Source organism: Antennarius striatus, chromosome 2 (genome assembly GCF_040054535.1).
Source record: "Antennarius striatus isolate MH-2024 chromosome 2, ASM4005453v1, whole genome shotgun sequence".
Classification (NCBI taxonomy): Eukaryota; Metazoa; Chordata; class Actinopteri; order Lophiiformes; family Antennariidae; genus Antennarius; species Antennarius striatus.
In genome coordinates, this window is record NC_090777.1 from 15,100,522 (window position 1) to 15,123,149 (window position 22,628).

Sequence of the window (22,628 nt, forward strand, 5' to 3'; positions counted from 1 at the left end):
GTGTTAAAACAAGGAATTACAGGAACAAAGAGGTGTTTCTCCCCCAACTCCAAAGTCCTTTGAACTCGGGATTTATTATTCTAGTAAAACAGTTGTGAATCTATTAACATGACTAAAGATACCCGTTAATGTAAAAAGCTTTCTGCGCTTTAAAGGTAAATCCATGCATATTGAATTGATTTAGTCGGTGTTTTTACTTCTGATGTATTTTTGCTGCCTGCTTTACTTTAACAAGCTCAAATATAGATAAATGTATTTCCAAATGACCTGGAGCATGACCATCTGCTGTGGAATCTTTTTTTTTCTCTGTTGAATCTAATAAACCCAACGGGTCTCTGCTGCGCTGTGAGATAACAAGGCTCCATGCTTCTCATCACTGAGAAGTTATGCCATTAGATACCATTTATTCCTGGTCCCCTGCCTGTAAACGGTCTCCCAGCTGTGAGCTAAACAACGACAAACTTTATATTTGTGCTTGTCCTAAAATGTTTTGGGCTGATGCAGGCAGAACTGGTGGTGTGGTGTTCAACTGACGCCTCACTCTGTGATAGCCATGCTAGCTTCTTCCTTATCAGGCACAGACATGTTTGCCTTCAGTCGGAATGAAGACTTTCAGGAGCTGGTTCATCCATCGGAGACAACGTCAATGGGGGAAGAAAAGCTTTGAAAAGACTTGGCTGGTTCACACACCAACACAGACACTCAGTGGACGTTACAGAAATTCCTGAACCATCTGAAAAGAAGAATAAAATCTCATCTCCATCAACATGCAGCTGCGATGGCCTTGGAAAGGTCAGTAATCCTATCACAACTCTACTGTACATTTTCATCTGGAATCTGTGTCATCGTGTAAAAAGGTACGGTAGGGTTTACTATAGCACTCAACCTGTTCACACGGCATAACTCAAAGTATTTTCATTAACAGTCAAAAGTATTGTGTTCATGTGGCGTCACTTGAAACAATTCCTGTACAGATAGACACCCCAAAACAAAAAAGTGTCAGTCAAGGCAGGAGTTGTTGGTGTAACTCTTCATAAACTAACACCACAGAACAACAGCTGTACTTCAGCAAAGATGAATCTGAGGATTGCTTACAAATGCATTTTAAAAAGTTGTCACTTCAAAATGTATTGTCAACAGTTTAGATAGATAGATAGATAGATAGATAGATAGATAGATAGATAGATAGATAGATAGATAGATAGATAGATAGATAGATAGATAGATAGATAGATAGATAGATAGATAGATAGATAGATAGATAGATAGATAGATAGATAGATAGATAGATAGAAATTTAGGTGTCACAGTAGCAGAGCAGAATTATTACAGGAAATATACAGAAAATGTGCATTGAGGAAAAGTAAGACAGTTGAAGATATTATTATTATTAATAATAATAATAATAATAATAATAATAATAATAATAATAATAATAATAATAACAGAAAAAATATATTAACAATATTAAAACTAATAATAGTAATAATAATAACAATACTAACAACAGTACCCAAGCATGGTAGGCCTTTAGTCATAGATAAATTAGTGTGGCACTCAGTGGCCATACACAGGACCTAGTGAAGCCATACCAAAACATCAGACTGGTGGTGGGACTCTGTCTGATATTTCAGAGCTGTTGTACAGCCCAATGGCTTGTGGCAGGAATGACTTCCTGTACCTTTCTGTTCGACAGCGGAGCTGTAGTAGTCTCTTGGAGAACGAGCTCCGCTGTCTGTCCAGTGTGTGGTGGAGAGGGTGAGCGGGGTTATCCATGATGGATAAAAGTTTGTTAAGAGTCCTCCTCTCCACCACGGCCTCCACAGTGTCCAGACTACAGCCAATCACAGAGCCAGCCTTCTTTATTAGCTTATTAAGCCTGTTGGTATCGTCGGCTCTGATGCTGCTCCCCCAACAGACCACAGCAAAGAAAAGTATGCTGGCCAAGCAGACTGGTAGAAGATCTCCAACATCTTGCTGCATACGTTGAAAGATCTCAGCTTCCTCAAGAAATAGAGTCTGCTCATCCCCTTCTTGTAGACAGCGTCAACATTAGAATTCCAGTCCAGTCTGTTAGAGATCTTGATACCCAGGTATTTATAGTCCTCCACCTCCTCTGCAGCCTCTCCTAGGATGTAGATTGGTTGTGGCGTGTTCCCCTTCCTCCTGAAATCAATCACCATCTCTCTGGTCTTGCCAACATTCAGCCTCAGGTGACTGGCTCCAGCCCACTCCACAAAGTCATCCACCACAGCCCTGTACTCCCCCTCCCTCCCCTCACTTATACACCCAACAACTGCCGAGTCATCCGAGAACTTTTGTAGGTGGCATGACTCGGAGTTGTACTGGAAGTCTTTTGTGTACAGTGTGAAGAGGAAGGGGGACAGCACAGTCCCCTGAGGGGCTCCTGTATCACTGACCACGGCATTAGACAGAACACTGCCCAGACAGACAAACTGTGGCTTATCTGTCAGGTAGTCACTGATCCAGGAGATGGTGGAGGTGTCGACACCCATCCCCTGCAGCTTCTCGCCCAGCAGCCTTGGATGGTGTTAAAAGCACTGGAGAAATCAAAGAAGGTAATTCTCACAGTGCTTCCCCCACCATCCAGATGCAAATGGGCTGTCTGCAGGAGGTAGATGACGGCATCATCAACTCCCAATTGGGGCCGATACGCAAACTGTAGGGGGTCTAGCAACTCCTTCACCTGAGGCCTCAAGCCGGCCAAGACCAGCCTCTCCAGCGTCTTCATCAGGTGGGACATGAGGGCAACTGGTCGGTAGTCGTTCAACTCCGATGGGGCCGACTTCATAGGGACAGGGGCCAAGCATGATGTCTTCCACAACGCCGGGACTCTCTCCTGGCTCAGGCTCAGGTTGTAGAGGTGTGTGATGAGTTTGTGTTGTGAGACTAAGAAAATGATGTTCTGGTCTAAACAGACGTCTAGAACTCATCAAAAATTTCCCTCTGCAAACGTTCTCTAAACTGTTAATTAAATACGGACTTGTCCATCATAGAGACATAATGTTATCTGATAATGACACCAAGACCAAGTCCGCTAAGCAGAAACCTGATGACTGACCCAAGAGTTACTGCATGGACTCTTACCATGGAGTGACCGACGATGAAGACGGGTAGGTCAGGATGGCGCGACTTCATCAGGTCAACGTGCTGCAGACCGTCTCGGATGTAAACCTGGAAGTCCCTCACATTCATCCTGTCTCCTTCACTCTGACCGTGACCAACTGTGGAGGAATGAGGAGAAAGAAGAGACCGGTGTGAGGAAACAGGCATCGATGATGATTGTAAAGTTCTTTTTAAAACCTCCAAAATAAAAACATCTGCATCAAAAACAAGTAAAGACGAAACATTATTTCAGGTTTTTGTTCCACAAAAACCAGCCTTTTTTTTTGTATTGGACAAATGAAGTAAACAGGCAGACTTACGTTTATCAACCATAGACAGACTTAGTTACCGTAGTTATGGTAGTTTAATTCAATGTTAGATGTTTGACATTCTTAAAGGACTGTCTGAGAGTATCCGCATCATTTCTCCTTACTTGTCACTTTTAAGACAAACTTTATATATTTAATCCATTTATCTTACTACACAGACTGAGATTTCCAGACTAGGGTTGAATGAACTTTTGTCATTATGATTATAATTATTTACATATTTATTTTACACTTAAAGGCCACTTGTTTAGAAATCTCGGACTGAGTTAAAAAAATGTTTAAGGTTCTCTTGTTCACCACATCAACAAATCAGTTTCTTTTCCTCTGTCTGAAAAAAATGATTCTAAAACTGGACAGCATTGCATTGGTTGAAAGTGGGTGAGAGGCAGGAAAAAACGACGGAAAAACAAGAAGTGAAGACAGCATATTCAGGGCGAGGACAGAAACTATTAGAAAACAAGCACATATGTGCATGCATTCATATATTCTGCGCGTGTTCTCCTTGAGCTTTTTGCAGCAGTGACTGAAAAGGTGAGGTGGGTTGCCATAGCGACCGCTGAACCAATAACACCGCTAGCTCCTAAACATTCAAAATAAATGCAGCTCACACCTTCTCACCCTTGCATGCTAATCTGGTAATGTGCACTGAATGTTTTTGTGCTTGTCAATCAATGTTCAATAACAGCAGTGGTGAGCAATGGAGCACTGACAAATGATCATCGCACACTATATGGTCTCCCACCCACACCAGATCAATATTTGCACACTTCACTGAATCCCCACAGTCGGATGTTCACGCAGCAACCACTGAGACAACAGACATATTAACAGAACACAGTTAAACTGCTGTATGACAGGAGGAGACACAGCGGGTAAGATGCAGTCCTTAAAACATTATCATGAGATAAACTATAGTGATGATCTGTTTCTCACACAGGAAGTATCTGGTTTGAACAGCATCAATTATGTGTATTAAAAGTGTGTTAATAAGATGCATCAATGATTACACTGGCAACATGATCATGTATACTGTAGGAGGAGGTTCATGTGATATTCATCACACAAAACATTCACTCTCAAATAGCGTATTTATCCATGATGAATTTCTTCTAATAGATCAAATTGAAAATGATGGGTTTTTTCCCTGTAGATTCTTTAACTGATTGATAAACAAATTGTTCAGCACACAACACACGTCTGAATCTAAACAGTGAAAACGACACACCACTTTATTTTTTCTGGATGTGTCAGATGATCTGTTTAATGCTGTATTTGATTTTAATTTTCACCTGTTTTATTACATCCTGCTTCAAAGCGGTTATGTACTGTAATTGTCAGCGTTTGTGTGTTCATCTGTCCGTCTGTTAGTCTATTCGTCTGTCCATCCGTTAGTCCACCAAATGTTTTTTCAACCATTGCAGATAGAAAGATGAAACAAAAAGCACATTATACGAGCGGCAACGGGGACAAAAATGAGATCATGACCTTAACTGTGAGAAAACTTGGTCAAGGTCAAATTTTAACTTTTGTACACTCAGGAACCAGATAGAAAGACGAGGGAGAAGGCCAGTGTGAGTAAGACCATTGATGATAGCTAGTAGGTCGGAGCACCAGCTTTGATCTTTGACCTACGCGAGTAGATCAGGGTAAAATTTTGAATTCAGGGGTGTCGCGGGAAGTTGCAGTGTGTAGACTGCCTTGTTAACTTCTTGATTCTGAAATGAATATTATTAAATTAATGAATATATTAATATGAATATTTTACCACTGCTTGATAATGAAGTATATCTGCTGGTGTTGTATGGATTATTTAATTATTACTACAAGTGATTCACTTCTCTATCTACTTCCAGGAACCTCATCACATGCTTCAGCCAGGGTTTATTTTGTTGTTGAAGTTTTAGTTTGTTTGCCAGCCAAAAAGCCAAATTTGGAGATGTCTGGGAAATAGATGTGCCAGTGCCAGCTGGAAGAATCCTCTAGTCACTGCAGGCAATAAATGAAAAGGATTTAAACTTCTATAAATAGAGAGAAATACACAAGAGACAGAAGAAAGTGTGACAGAAAAGTGAAAGATCTTAGTGGCTGAATCCGTGTGTGACAGATGAAGAACAAATGTCAAGGACGCGTTCCAATTCACTGAGAGTGACTGAGCAAACTGAGTGCGACACCTCAGTCATCTTCATCATTGTAAATATTTGAAATCTGCGCCTCAAGCTTGGATTCTTCTTTCTTTTCTCCTTCATGCCTCTCGATCCACACATTCCTGTTCTCCCTATTGCTTGATCAGCATTTACTGTGGTTCTTTCTCAGGTTTACATTTCTACTTCTAATTTTGTATCATGTGTTTTACTTGAAATTTTCATACTTTTCTTATGTGTTTTTATCTTTGTATACATGTCTTTTTTATGTCTTTTTTGTGTTTCCTCACGTCTGGACTCTCTGTATCCATCATCTCCCCCTTTCGAGTTTTTTTTCTGCTTTCTTTTTCTGTCTGATTGTTTGCCACTCGTCTCCAGTCAACTTATTACTCTGTGTTTTTAAATGTTTTTGTCCTTTTTTGTCAGGTTATCTTTCTGCATATGGTTTGCCTTATAGGTTTATACCCATGCGTTGCTGGATTTTTCTATTCTCTGAATTGGTATTTTTTCCTTTTTTATTTGTTTGTTTTCTCTTGCTCCCCCTAGAACTGCCACCTTATCCTTGGGGGAGTTTGAGTGCCCAAATAATGACAGGATCTATGTTGTCAAGGGCTTTATGCTGTGAGGGTCTCCCTTGGCAAACAGGCCAGACTAAGAGCAATATCAAACCCCTATCACCAGAATAATATCAAGGACCGTGACGTCGCCCGGTACGGCGCAAACTGGGTCTCCACTCTGGAGCCAGGCCCGGGATTGGGGCTCGTATGCAAGCCCCTGGTGGCCTCTGCCCATGGGGCCCGGCCGGGCTCGACTCGAAAGGTTGATGTAGGCCTAACTTCCCATGGACTCACCACCCATCGAGGGGACGGGTGCAATGTTGATTGGGTGGCAGTAGAGAGCATGGGGCTCGATGACCCAATCCCTAGACAAAGCGTCTGGCTCTTGGGACAGGGAATGTCACCTGGCTGTTGGCAAAGGAGCTGGAGCTTATGAGGGAGGTTGAGATGTACCGACTAGATATAATCGGGCTCACCTCCACGCACAGCCTGGGCTCTGGAACCCAAACCCTTGAGAGGGGCTGGACTCTTCACCTTTCTTGTGTTTCCCAAGGTGAGAGGTAGAGGGCTGGTGTGGGCTTGGTTATAGCCCCACAGCTCAGCCATCATATGTTGGAGTTCACCCCGGTGAAGGAGAGGGTCACGTGTCCCTGTGCCTTTGGGTTGACCACAAGTGTCTCACTGTTGTTTCAGCGTACGGACCAAACAGCAGTGCGGAGCACCCAGTCCTCTTGGAGTCCATGAAAAAAGTACTACATAGTACTCCATTATTACATCCCTCTTCAAAGTGGCGATGTATTGTAATTATCAGTGTTCGTGTGTTCGTCCATTCATCCATTCGTTAGTCCACCAAATATCTTCTGTTGCAGACAGAAAGATGAAACAAAAAGCACATCACTCGGGCAGAAAAAGGAATGAAAATGAGATGATGACCTTGACCTTGAGTAAAGTAGGTCAAGGTCAAATAACTTTTGTACACTCAGGGACCAGATAAGATAGGAAGACGAGGGAGAAGGCCAGTGTGAGTAAGAACATGGATCAAAGCTAGTGCTTTGATCAGTGACAGTAGGTCAGAGCACTAGCTCTGATCTTTGACCTATGCAAGTAGGTCAGGGTAAAATTTTGAATTCAGGGGTGTCATGGTATGTCGCAGTCTGGGACTGCCTTGTTCTTCTTGGGGGTTTCAAATCTCACATCGGTACTGACAGTGAGACCTGGAATGGGGTGATTGAGATGAACTGCCTCCACAAATTCAACCGCAAAAGGGTGGTGTGCCCTCTCCAGGTCGGTGGAGTCTTTGCCCCAAGATGAGGAGTTTAAGTATCTTGGGATCTCGTTCACGAGTGAGGAAAGGACAGAACGTGAGATTGAAAGATGGATCTGTGCAGCTTTTGCAGTGATGCAAACATCTCCCCATGGAAGAGCAGGAAAAGGTGTCTGGGGAGGTGGAAGTATGGGCATCCCTACTGAGACTGTTGCCCTGGCGACCAGGCCCCAGCTACGTGATGAATGGATGTTTTCCATCTTTTTTCTCTTAAATTGGAATGTAGTCATTAAACCATTGAATGTGTCTTTGGCTGGTGTCTATATTTGGATCTAACATTTACTACTCAAATTGTAATACATCTTCATCACTAAAAAATCCCACATTTATATAATTTATTGCCGTCCTGAAGTTTGTCCTGGACAAACCTGGATTATGTAATCTAATCCAGGTCATCTGTGCCCCAGGTTTTTTAGATTGTAGTCCATTCATAATTATGTTGCCTTTGTTTATAAGGATGTGATATGTAAACTCTAAAAGAAGGTCTGAATGGAGGGAGTGATATTTTTTATGACTGGTTCTGCAGTGATTGAAAGTAATCTTGAGTACAGTGGAGACCTGAACATGTGGCTAAACAACTTGTGTGACGTTTTCTTTCACGGTGCATTTGAAACACCTCCACACACTGTAGCAAAACAATACACTGATCCGTTGTCTTGCACATTTGCACAGCCACATGGGTGAAAGACAGAAAGCATTAGTTCATTGCCGGGTGATCACACACAAAAAGACAAACACTATTGAACATTTAGATTCACCAGGCACCTATATTAAAATTTTGTGGACTGCGGTGGTGGTGGCGGGGGGAGGGAGGGATTTACTCAACAAATACAATTTAATAAAATAATGAAACAGCAGACAAAGACTTTCTTTGAAATTATGCTAAAGCTCTTCTGTGTTTAAACCAGTAATGAAGGTGAGGGTAACAAAAAGCCGAGATGTAAGTGCCTGCCTGCATTAAAGTAATGTGTGGTTAATCTGATGACTCACCATGGTCATGTGCAAATACCAGCAGGGAGAGATCCCTCAGTCTCTGTGCAATCTCATCATACGGCCCACAATGCTCCCCGGCCCCATGGACAATAAGCACCAGAGCCCTGAAAGGTGGAGAGAGAGAATGTTTCTTCAGCTGTTCATGAACACACTTCGCCTCCTTCTCACCTCCGCCAAGGAGGTCATCTATCAAACCAGTCTGGGTGAGGAGTAAATGTTGAAGACTTTTAACGATAGAAGGAGAGTTGGTGATTTTGGAACGTGAAAGAGCGGAGTCTTCAGCAGCAGGATGAGAAAAAAAAACATTAGGATATTTTCAGACAGCAGCTATCATCCGTTTGTCCTTCTATCTGTGTCAATACATCCCTGCCGTTCCAATCACACACACCCTGAGGAAATCCAGTCCTGTTTTCTGGAACATTCTCATCACTGCCCTAAAACTATGGAATCCATGCTTTGGTTTACCGATATGAAGAATGAACATGTCTTAAATCCGGAACATGAAGGGGCCCTGATTCCATTCTTTATAATAAAAAATGTGATTCATCATGTATTCACTTAGCTCCAAGTTCTCTTGTAGGTTTGCGTCAGAACCAATTTGCTGATGGGAAAATTGTACAGTTTATTGCCCAGAGATTTAAATTCTATCGTAAATAATACTGTTGAAGCATCTTTTCTATTCGCATGTATCCTTGCTATCCTGTTTGCACGCTGTCTTTCTCTTTTATCCTCAAGAAGACCAATCGTTGTCTCGACAAAACAAAGAGGAGAAAGGGAGGATTGTACAGCATTGTGAAAGACACATTAATAATTAAAGCGGCTCTATTTTCACAATACCAGTGTATCAGATGCCAATGTGAAACACTAGAACGAGGCAACAGGTGTTGGTATTAGTGATGAAGGCTAAAAACAACCCTCACCCACATTGGCAGCTTTGTTCCGATTTTGAGTTTGACTCTTTTATTTACAAAAATCTGTTTTATTGTCTTGGTTCAATCTCTCAGTATAAAAGACTTCTGACACAATTATCAACTAGAACCAAGGCAGTCACAGACTGCGACATCCCGCGACACCCCTAAATTCAAAATTTTACCCTGATCTACTTGAATAGGTCAAAGATCAAAGTTAGCTAGTGCTATGCCCTACTTTCATAGATCAAAGCACTAGCTTTGATCTATAGTCTTACACTGGCCTTGTCCCTCGTGTTTCTATCTTTATCTGGTTCTTGAGTGTACAAAAGTTGAATTTTGACCTTCAACTAGTTTTCTCAAGGTCAAGGTTATCATCTCATTTTCATCCCCTTTGCCGCCCAAGTAATGCGTTTTTTGTTTCATCTGTCTATCTGCAACAGTTGTGAAGATATTTGGTGGACTAACTAACGGAGGGACGAACAACGGATGGATGAACGAACGAACACTGATAATTACAATACAGTACATCACCGATTTGAAGCGGAATGTAATCGGGTGAAATGTTTGCATCTGCTGGATGCATCCCTATGTTGGAATAACTTAAAGAATATGTTTATTGATTGCTATTCAGGCATCATAAATACCTTTTGCTAGTTAAAGCGCCACTTCTGAGATTTTTTTTAAAAGCTTGTATATGTAATGTCAAAGCACATTAATCAGTGCAGTGGTGGTGAAATGCTCCAGCTTTGTTTTATCTTTGCAGGAGCGATGCTGAGACTCCTGTGAGGGCTTAAATCAGCGGCAGCAGACAATTAGCTCAAAAATGTTCAGCGTCGGAGGAAAAGGAAATATGGTGCAACAGAGAGAAAGTGAGTGAGAGTGGGGAATGGAAGGGTGGAATGAGAATGCTGTTCATCAGTCTTCATTAGCAAATTGCTTCGATTTCACTCGTTTCTTTTTCTGTCCTGTTTAGAAATTCATTGCCTGAAGCTAAGACTTCCTCTCAACTCAGTGAGTCAGAGCAAATGTGCGTGCGTGTGTATGCATGTGTGTGTGTGTGTGTGTGTGTGTGTGTGTGTGTGTGAATGAGTATGTGAATGAATATCATTGTACAGGCAATGTTCTTTAACATGCAAGAGGATTAATGGAGCTAATCTGAGTTTGCTGTAACGACGACTCTGGAGTGAAAAACACCCCTCACTCCACTGGAGACCGAGCTGAAAGGTGAAATTTGTCTTTCCTACAGTTGGTGTACTCTAAATATCAGTTTGATTTTCTTGTCTGAAGTTCCTTGATCCTTGCTTCTTCTTGTCAGCTTCCATTCGCAGCACACCTGTGAGAGGAAGCCTAAGAAAACACATTGATATCTGGTGACGGTGAAGAGTGGGAGCTGTTAGATCTGATTATCTTTAAAAGGGCATTTACTGATCCGGAAATTGAGCCTGAACAGACATCTGCTTTCCTTCAGCTACAGGCATTTGCAGACAAGTGACAATATTCAGGTGTCATCAGTATGTTGGCTTGGCAGTGTAAACCAGGCTCCTATTTCCACTTTGCTAAAAGCAGTCTGGTGAATCTCAAAAGAGGCATCTGCTGGTAGCAAGGGTTGCTTCAACAGGCTGCGGCATTTCACCGCCTTGGTGAGAAATCAACCTGACCCATTCCCTGCCCTGGGTGGACGGATGAACCTCGCTGTGGGTTCCCATCCATCTGAGCCAAGACTACTGACAGCACTGGAAAAAGACTCACTCAGAAGTGACAGGAGGTTGTAAGTGACACGATCATTTACACCACTAGTGTCTAATCATTCCTCAAGGGGTTGTTAGAATGGTGTTAAAAGTTCCTTTCAAACAAGTTTTGCTTGAGACTTCTGGTGATGAAACTAACACAATGGATGGGCTTCAACCCTCTGTGATGAATTACATTTTGACTTGTCTTCTTCCAATCATTGGACAAGTAGCATAAATTCTACATATGATCTGTTGATTGAATTAAAACTAATGATCATTTTATTACTGATAGATCTTTCAACTACCTTTACAAGAATCGGGTGAGCATTAAAAATGCATATTTAAATATACATTTTTTATTGGAATGCAACAGCTGCCCATTTCACCTCCTCAGTTGCCATGGTGATGTCTTAAATGTACTTTTTTAAAAATCTGACTAACAGTCCAAACATGAAAATACAAATGTGCTCTTTTAATTGGTGATGATAAAATAATTTATTAGGAGTAAGATACTTTCAGCAGTCAGTGAGAGTATTTGGATCAAATAGTGGATGGACGGTTTCACAGGTGAATGTTTTTGCCTTGAAAGTGGAGCAGCCACACATTAACACCAGATCTTATCCTGCATCAACCCCAGAGGCTCACAGTGACTTATAAAAGACATATTGATCATTTTGTGAGAATTTGAACCACTTTAATCTTCCAGTAATGAGAAAACATTCTTCATCCTTCTGACATCTCCTCTCCCTCTCTCTGCCGTCCTCTCTCATCCCTCATGGGAACCGGAGACCCACTTGTCTCCCACAGTTCCTGTTGCTGGAACTACATAGCTTCTAACCAGCCTTATTAAAACACTGACAGAGAGGAAAAGAGGGTTTTTTGTCCTCTCTTTGGCTGTTCTCAGAGCTACTCCAAATAACCACAGGCCAAAACAAAGCCAGGACCCTAATTCCCTTAATGCAATGCTGACTATAGCTGCTCCAAGATTATTCAAGAACTTGCAAACTTCCTAACTGTGCCACATTCTACAACGCTCTTTTAGTCCACATGGTATGCAAAATGTTTTGATTAATTTATGTTTTAGGCATGTGATGAATGCCTAAAACATTCACAAAGTAAACCTGTTTTTTTATCTTATTTTTTTTATCTTATTATTTCACCCTCACCATGGACTGTTCTCCCTGTTTGCGTCAGGCAGAAGGTTCAGCAGCATCCACTGCAAAACAACTAGATTAAAAAACAGTTTCTTTCCCCTGGCCATTAGATTGCTTAATGCCAGATAAATCTCCCCCTGTCCGTTCATGATCTCAAACTGCACTTCTGCACCTTTTACAACATTCCCATGTGCAATATTCTCCTCTAATGTTAGCTGCTAAGTACCGACACTGTACATAATTATATAATATAATCTATTATTATTATTATTGTATATATATATATATATATATATATATATATATATATATATATATATATATATATATATATATATATATATATATATATATATTATGACTATAAATTAGATAATATGATCTATCTATAATATATCTATAATCTATACATAATTTTCAACATTTCAAGTTTACATGCCAGGCCTTAGGCTCCATGCAATATTATGTATTTATTTATTAAATTTTATTTATAAGACTCATACTGTTAATAACACTTAAAACATGTCCGTGTCTATCCTCACACTATTAATATGTTTCATAACACTGTAGAAATAGCGATGCGAACAAATGCTGTGTACTCCGGTTGCCAAGCAATGACATTTTATCGCCAGATTCACTGTTCTGAGCCTCTGTGCAATGACGATAAAAGGAAGTCTAAGTCTAAGTCTAATTTTAATATTTGTTTTTACATTTCCAGCTATGGTGTGTTTGTAAGTATGATGGACTATTAAAGGTGAGTGTTCTTCCCCTGTGTTCTTATCCCAAATTATGGACATCTACGTATTTTTTGAGGGAATTAGATACAAGAATCTTTCTCTGTTATACAAAAAACCACAGCTGATCCCTGCTTCTTTAAGCTGCAATCTTACTGAAAATTGATCTGGCTCTGACATTATTAGTAGTAAAACTACAAATCCCATGACTTTCTCTAAGCCTTTCTTTATGACAGGTGAAAAATGATCAGGTGCTTTTCTTGACAGGTAACACTGAGCTCATGCACCCTTAAATCAAAATGTTTATTCAGCCTTAAATATCAAACAATACGCTCTTAGACATGAAATCTCCCTGAAAATGTCCTTTGTTTTTCTTGATGTTCAATACTAACTGTTTGATTACGATTCCTGTTGATGTGTTTTTGATATACAGTATAATTTTTACTGTTTACTTTTTTATTACTAAGGGAATTCACTAGTCTTGCTGTTGTAACAGTACAAGTCCTCAATTTAAAAAGTTCACGAGCTGGTATGTTTCAGCATTCTTTTATTTAACATGAAATAAATGTTGACTGTTACATGTTCCTTGGGGAGATAGTTAGCTGTTGTGCTACATAAACCCACTTCAGCGTTGCATTAACACTAGTTTCCACTGATCTTAGTGTCCATATATTTCCAAAAGACCAAGACTGAACCCAGCCATGTTAATATGATTAATGAAGCTCTTGTGTGTGTAAAAGGAAAATGACTGCAAAGTACCTAAGGTTTTCTTTGAAGAGCTTGTTTTTTGAAGAGCTGCCAAATCATGCGATGTACAGTCTGTGTGCGTTTGTGTGTGGACATACTAGTAAAATACATGTGGGTTGTTGACCACATCAGACCTTCAGTGTACATTTACAAGGTATGTGTAAAGCATGGATGCTACAATTAAAGAACATGAGAAGACCAATGAAATGAATCTTCATGGAAGACAAGAAACAGGAAATCAGCCACAGGTATGAGCTGAGAAGCGTCTTCACCCTGAGTTTAAGTTAACTGTATCGTCTCCAAGAGGATGTGACTGTACTTGAAAAAGAGTGATGTCATATTGTTGGCCAGATCACACCAACACATACCGACAAGACTGTGCCATTAGATCAATTCCTCCATATCAGTTAAAACTCCAGACAGAAAAACTGTAAAAAAGAAAAAAAAAATCAGACTTCCACACTCAGTTCTCGCTCCTGATGGCATCTTTAAGAAACCACTTCACCTAAATGCAAACCACCAATCACCAATCAGGAGGCATGTCTCATGGTGCCCAAAGCTCACCCCCACAGGATACAGAGTAAAGGGCTTGCTCAGGAAGAGTTTTCCAACAGCATTCACACAAAATTTACTGGCACTGATTCAAAGACAGGCCCCTGAAAACAGGCCTATAGTAATACTGCTACAGACTAGACTGCTGGGGGGGACAGTAGAGGGGACAGGTTAATCCCTTCTACTCCTCTTCTGCATTCTCCCTCAGCTTCTACTCAGTAATACTTTGCTACGACTCAGGTTCCTTGTCTATAACTTCATCATAGTTCCTCTGCCTTGCAGTTTCTTAACTTCCTGATGCTGTTGGTGTAATGCTTCTGCTAGCGACCTGCTATCCGGTTGACACATGACCATGTGCTTGGGGAACAGATACATAGAGGAACGAGTGGCCAGGCGTTGTGACCTGGATCACCATAAGGTTCCTGGGCTGCTCCTGTGTAGGCCACTTCAATATCTTGTTTCCAGACTCTGGTCAGCCACCATGGAATTTTGATCATTGTTAATGACTGACATTTGTTGTGCTCTGTACTTTTAACATCTATTCTATGTCTACATGTCGCAGTAAACTGTAAGGAGTTGTTATGAAGTTTTTCCTCACCTGGTCTGAGGGTAGAGGATTGCAAAGCCCTAATTGATTGAAAACATTTTTTGATTCCCTTATATACAGATAGTGTCCAACCTATGAACACGATACTTTCTGAGGCTGTTCACGAGCTGAATTGTTCATAATTTGTTATATATGTGGTTCCCCTTTCTGCTGCAACCCCTACCGAGCAGCACTGCTACATAGGCACACATTTATTTCCTTTGGCTCGCCCAGTTATTGATCGAAAGATAATATTTTTATGTATATACTAGCGGGAACCTGTGGAAATTCCACGATAAACCAATAATATCAGACTTCATACCAAACATATGAAAAGAATAGCTACCTTGTTCTATGGAGCTAACGCTACACTGCTAACGTGGAGAGCTCCAGGTAAACAATAGCCAACTGATGCGAGCCAAGCGTTTGCTGTAACACAACGTGAGACACGGTGATGTCATGTATGCTAGCGCATATTCCTTCTAGATTACTTTACTACCTGAACAGTGATTTCTACATTTTATTAGAACAACAAAAGTTGAAGTTTTTGATGATGTAACTATTCAGAGTTGGAAACGTCCAATTGTGAGCATTGGACACCAGGAACCAAAACCAGCAGGACGTCCATCACGGTGCCGACGCCATCCTGACCTCTGTTGAGTCTGTAATCTGGTGGAGAGACTTTTCAAAATCATTCAGCTCGTCTTCATCGGAGGAGCATTAATAAACTCAACAGTCTGCAGCAGAAACACAGCTGGACGTCTGATGGTGTTTCCTTGTTGTTTAGGCCATGGATTGGTTGTGTTTGCGTGCATGAGCAAGGCTGGAAGGAAACGTAATAAATGTGCAAAATGAAGCTTTAATTTAATCCTTTTTAGTTGAGTTTTGCCCATTTTTTGACGACGGTACAACAGCATTTAGAAAAGTTTTCACCCCCAGTTGTTTGCAAATGAACGGACTTCGCAAACATAAGAGTTTCCTTTTTGGCCTGTTGGGAATTTCCATTTAACAGTGGAAATGACCACAAAACGTATCTGTTTGCACAGACATAGATAGTACAACACTTGTCTATCTAGTTCTTGTCTATCACATACATTTCTGAACACAAAAGTACAGTACAAGCACAGCACATAGATAACTGATACATGTGAGGCTGAGTCAGGCGCCTGGTGACTCAAGGACAGTCTAATCCAAGCACTGTAAAGATCACGGCCAATGAACATTCGGGGCACTCCTCCAGAGCTTTGTTGCTGCATCTGTTGGAGAGCCCAGCGCTGTATCCTCACCAATTCATAAACTGCTGAACTTCTTCAGTAAACTCTTTTTGTACAATTTGTCTCATCATTGAAGATACAGTACACCTCTCAACCGAGCTAAAGAACCGAAGAGGGTATTGTCCAGAGCAAAACCCTAACAAACCGAAGCAGTCTGTCTGTAAACGGACATACTTTTTGTATACCCCACATTCATCACATTCATCGGCTCTGGCTAAGTAGTATTTCTCTTTCTGTGATGCAATGCTTTCCTATCTTTCAGTCAGAATTTCACTGAGAATATGTGGTTGTTTTCTGTGTCGTTCCTGCTGTTTGGACTCTTAAAAACACGAAAATTGTTGGAACAGTGATGACACTTATGTGACAAAAGTTCACGTGAAGTTATTTCTCTCCTAACAGCAGATGCCTTACGCCATATTGTTCATGTGATTCCTTCTTGCAGATGCGCCCAACCAATCACTGTTAGGCACCGTGATTGGTTGGGCGCTTGATTTGTAACAGGTAGTGGGTGGAGTTGGTGACGGCGTGACAGCGTGAGACTTTCAAGTGAGCTTATTTAAATATACAGTATAGGTGAGAAGATAACTTAAGCTCTGCACAGCTCCTGAATGCAGAAAAGTTGGCCAACCTCCACTATGTCCATTATCTTTCTGACAAGTATCTGACAAGCACCAGCATGTCCCAGCTAATTGGCTTATTCATAGTTGTTATTGTTATTCTCAAAAGGATACAGTTCAAGACCCATCAGACTTGAATTGCATTGTCTGTTTGTGTGTGTGTGTGTGTGGGTGTGTGTGTGTGCGTGCGTGCGTGTGTGTTGTGCATACGGAAATTACAGGAGAGATAAATCGGAAGTTGCTGTGAGTTGGAGAAGACATTTGACAGCAACAGCATGAAGGTTTAAACCAGCAATACAAAATGAAAGGTAAAGAGACATCTGATCACTGCACCATCTTTTCTACTTTACAGAGTGCAGATCACAGGTGAAGAGCATTTCATTCATCGTGCAAATGCAATCTCCTACCTGCCATGAAAAGGAAATTAGAAGTGGTGAAGATGAAGACCTCATGTAGATACAGACTAACAGCTGACTCACCGTAATTTGTATGATACTGAAATAATTTCAATTAGAGAGGAACTTTGTGCACTTCAATTTATGTATTGTCTCAAGTACACTGCAGATGTGAGGTGTTCAAAATACCCTTTGCTTGTATGATCAGTGACGGGACAAAGGAGACTTTGAAGTTGCTAACATGATAATTCATTAATTTATTTTTGATCAGCAATCCTCTCTCTGTCAGCCATTTATTCCAATCTGGGTCACAGATTTAATCCGATGCCGATCCCAATTGACTGAACCGGGTACAATCTGGATAAATCGCTAGTGTATCACAGGCTGGCATGAATATGATTATTATTATTAATAATAATAATAATAATAATAATAATAATAGTAATATTAATAGTAATAATAATAACCAGTACTTTAATTGTACCTCTTGGAGAAATTATTTTTACACTTCACACTTCACATGTACATATATGTGTTAATTACACACACAGTTTGATTATTAATCAAACTGAACTGAATTATGAATGAATTATGAACTGTATTAAAACATTTGCTCTATTTTACTGAGTCTCTTCTGCAAAGCTGGTCTTAATATATTATTTATGGAGGTAAAATGCAACAACTTGAGGTCTCCAGATCGTCCTGTGATCGTCATTTCTCTCTCAAACCCTTGTCCTTGCCTTTGGTGAACAATGGTGAGCCCATCTCCAATGATGCACCGCAGCAGCAGTTTTAAGTTACTCTTACAATATTAATGGAATCATTATGTTAATTCATGATATGAGCAACAGAGGAATGAAAATTGAAAGCTGACTCCTGAGTAATTCTCTTCCGTCATCTTTTCAAATTAACTCACAACTGGCACTTGGGATCACCTACCTCGTGAAGTTTATTGGACTACAATAGGCCATAAAATTTATGTACTCCATTATTTAGCCAAAATGTGGTCCCAAGTACAAATATGGAAGTAATTACTGCAGAAGTTCTATACTTGTAATGTTCCCTAGTTTGTAGATTGAAGAATGTAGGCAAATTAATCTGTCAAACAACAACAAAAAACAGAATGTAATCCAGATACTATCAGCCAAACCACAGACATGACGTCAGATGGGTGTGTGTGTGTGTGTGTGTGTGTGTGTGTGTGTGTGTGTGTGTGTGTGTGTGTGTGTGTGTGTGTGTGTGTGTGTGTGTGCGTGTGTGTGTGTGTTCACAGCCTACTTTGACATCTGTCTGTAAGGTTTGTCAATCATTGTCGTTTGCCCTCCACTTTCACCTACTTTTTCTGGTTCTAGTAAAAGAAGTTTAGATGGTGGTTGACCTCTAACACAAGCTTCCTCCGCCTCCTTCCATCTCACCCTTCACAGAAAAATAGTTCAAAATACAATTGACATGTTTTTAAAGACATAAAAAAGTCAGGAGAGCAAGAAGAAGCTACTGTATATACACTATGGAAGATTTCTATTAAGAAATGGATACCATTCCATTGCACGTGTTGATTCATCGTGTCCATTCATGTGAAAACACTGGACAACGTCCGCAAAATAAAACAACCACAACAGAACAAAATCTAGTTTTCTGTGATATTTCTTGTCCCTTAGTTTCAGCAGCAATCTAAAGAGAACACATTTAGAATGCAGAGCATTCAAATACAGTACATGTAGGGCCTGAACTGTTTGAATGTTGGATGTAATAACAAAAAAAACCAAAAACCTATCAGAAAGGTCATGATTTGAATGTATGGGATTTAATGTCAATCTTTGTTCATGTCCCTCCCTGGGCCCAGTAGAACATTTACTCTCCTGAGAACAGTCAATATCTGTACTAAAAACACTCCTGTGTGCTGTTTGATAACATACATTTACCCACCATTACTTCAGTGTTTCTCCCTGACTGCTAAATTATCTAAGGGTAAATAAAAGATTGCCCCAGAGGACACGATAGCAAATGTCTGGTGTTTTTGATCCGCTCTAGGATGACTGGCCAATAGTGTGATTTCTGCTGCAAGTAAAACAAACTGTCATCTAGTTTATACTCTGTCCACATGTTCCTGATGGCTGGAGATGCTTTCATGGTGCCTGATTTTTAAATGAGTCCATCCAAACACACAACTGCTTAGTTTCCCCTGTTTTGCTGAACATGATTTCCATGGGATGAACTGTTCAAGTCCTACAGTTTGTTTGTTTTATTGAGTCAATTACTGTCAGCCTGTCATTTAACTTACGACTGTTGCCATGGCTACAGCATTTCACAACTGAATGATGACAATGATGGTGACTCATCTGTTACTCAATTGATCCATATTTTATGATTTTTCGAGCAAACATTCAAAACTTTAAGCTGGGCTGGCAACCTTTAATAAATAAGATACCAGCGGCTGCTCAGTGACACAAATACCTATGGAAATAAATCAAATTTCACCATTATGCTTCCCTAACTATTAAAAACAAAATTTCTTCAGGTGAGGAGTCTATGGGTTATTATAACATTGCAAATGTTATTGGTGCAGTTGAATATTAAGTCCTCTATCTTTGCCCAACCTATCCAGCACTCAGGTGCACATAAACAAAAGGTTATTCACAACTTCATACAGCACAAAATTGTGAAATCATCACTTATTAATAACAACTCACTTATTAATATCAAGTGTGAGAAGGAGATAATCATCAGTTATTGTGTCAGTTCAAAGAAATCATTTGAATTCATCCTTAATCAGAGTAATTCATTAAAAATCATTAAATATGAAAGTAATTATTGAAAGCCATCTCAGTCGGTTGCTTTTGTTTTCACAAAACGCCTGACATTCTATCAACAGGATATTATCAGATGACATCATATTATCTCAAATTACCATTACCATGCACAGACTCAGTTAATCATCGTGCATCACTATGATGAGTCTCCAGAGTACATTTCAAATAAACGGTAACATTTCTGGTCTGGGATATATTTTGGATCAAAGCTCAGCGCGACTGCAGCTGCTGATAGGACAGCACTCCTGTCAGTGAAATAACAAATAGAAATATCATCCTTGCATTAATAAACTTAAGGTACAACAGCTGGCAGTACGTTCTTTTAAGTCATTATTAAAGTTTCTAATACCATTTCCTATTCATACCAAAGGCCTTTTATGTTCAATACTTAATAATAGTACTGTTAATACTTTGAGCTTCTAGCTATGCTGCCTCAACAGTCATGCTGTGTCATCGCGCATTAAATTCCTAATCTGACTGATGCAGTGAGTCTGGAGGCTGTAACCAATCAGACCACTGAGAACTTGTTGATGGTGAAACCACAGAGAGCAGGAGTTAAAACAAGGAGCGGGTGTTTCATGGTGAAGTGTGACACCTAACTGTGTGATCACTAACAGACTGGAGAGTGAGGATTTGTGACACTTGTTCAGCACTCTGGTGATTAGTGATTGGTCGGTTGGTAAAATTAAGGTCCTTTCCCTGCAAAAAAAAATGTCATCATCAATACAGCATCGTCCGGTTGTCACATAGTCCAAACCTCCCAGAGGCACACATAATAGAGGCTGGTCTGCATGTGGCTGAGGAGCTGCAGAGCTCAGCGTGTGAGGAATTCCTTCACCACTTCACTTCAGAGGCAAAATCCACAAATGGTAGATTGAGGTGTTTTTTGTTTTATTTTTTTCAAAATAATGCTCCATATAATAATCGCCCCCATGTGGTAACTGACTACAGGGACTTGGCGGGGTGTTGTGTCAGAATATGAAAGGAAACAATCTGTGCAGTTTTTACATAATTAATATTTTCAGATTCATTGTTTATATTTAAAATATGTGGTGAAAAAAAAGCCTTTTAGCCTCGGAGTCCACAGTTGGACAAAATTAAAGCTCTTAAGGTTCTGTATAAATTTTTACATCCCGCTTCAAAGCGGTGATGTACCGCGAATGCCAGTGTTGGTGTGTTTGTTGGTTAGTTTGTCCATCCATTAGATAGTCCACCAGATATCTTCACAACCGTTGCAAATAGAAAGATGAAACAAAAAGCACATTACTCAGGCAGCAAAGGGGATGAAAATGAGATGATGACCTTGACCTTGAGAAAACTAGGTCACGGCCAAATTTTAACTTTTGTACACTCAGGAACCGGATAACATAGTAAGACAAGGGAGTAGGTCAGTGTGAGTAAGACCATAGCTCTAAGCCAGTTCTTTGATCAACAACAGTAGGTCAGGGCACTAGCTTTGACCTTTGATCTATGCAAGTATGTCAGGGTAAAATTTTCAATTCAGGGGTGTCACGGGATGTTGCAGTCTGTAACTGCATGGCTTCTTGTTTTTATTGTATTTGATAATTATATTTTACAAATTTACAGACTGTGTGTGTGTGTGTGTGTGTGTGTGTGTGTGTGTGTGTGTGTGTGTGTGTGTGTGCACGCTTCATTGATGGTGAGTTTGTAAACAGAACTGAACCCCACTGTTAACAGTATCATGGTTCAGTATTAAAGGTGCATCTTTGCAGAGATCTTCATCCGTCACTCTCAAGCAAACACCAGGAGGGGTTCACCACTGGACCTGACTTTCACCTGACGATAAATCTAGATGTCTGCTGGTGTCTTGCGTGAGCAGCAGAATAGTTCAGTAAAGTTAGACCAACAAACCGGTGTGGGATCTACTGGTAAGGGTGCAGCCGCATTCAACAGATCCTGTTTTGTCAGCTTGTAAAACCTACAATAACATAGTTCACACAGCCTTAAGGAGTTGCTGAATCATGTCAAATGTTTTCATTCATCTGGATTTCAGTGAAAGATTTAAGCATCATACTAAAGTCTGAATGCATCTCCACATGTGTTTACACAACAAACAAAACACATACAAACCACCGTCAGCAACATCCCTCGTCAGATATCCTATCAACTAATAAAAACACACATTGGTGGATGGATTAACAAATAATTACATCACAAACACATTACATGCATTTGTGGGATGGCTTTAGCCATTTTTAGCATGGTCACTGGGCGGCTTCCAGTGTGAAAACTCTTATACTGTATAAGCCATTTAGAGCTTTGGCTCCAAAACAGGTACGATGATGAGAGCTCTGTAGCGGCTCTGCATCGGCACCGATTCTGCTTTCTGCTTCCAAAAGAAATGTTTTGCGGGTGAAAAGTAAATACATGAATACAACTGCAACCGTGAGCAATATAAGGACAAATATTTGTCCCACTGCCTCCTTAGAATAATGTGTATTTGTGAGTTATCACAAGTGAAGTGCAGAAGTTCAAGCCAGCCCACACAGAAAGCTAAACAAAGGCATACAGGAATCCGCATGTACAAACACACAATAAATCGCATTGAGGATGAGCCGTGGTTTATGGAGCCGTTCTCCAGCAGAGGCACTGACACATGTCAGTTAATGAGCCACTGCTCCGCTGAG

General features: G+C 40.4%; 1 protein-coding gene across 3 annotated transcripts in view; it reads right to left on the reverse strand.

Annotated features, from left to right (window-relative positions):
- mgll (monoglyceride lipase) overlaps positions 1–22,628 on the reverse strand; it is a 51,637-nt gene that overhangs the window by 23,333 nt on the left and 5,676 nt on the right. For all 3 annotated transcript variants that reach the window (XM_068340825.1, XM_068340817.1, XM_068340809.1), the window contains 2 exons: positions 8,468–8,574; positions 3,109–3,245 (listed from right to left, as the gene is read on the reverse strand). In XM_068340825.1, coding sequence (XP_068196926.1) covers positions 3,109–3,245; positions 8,468–8,574 — 244 coding nt within the window. The remainder of the gene's footprint in view (positions 1–3,108; positions 3,246–8,467; positions 8,575–22,628) is intronic.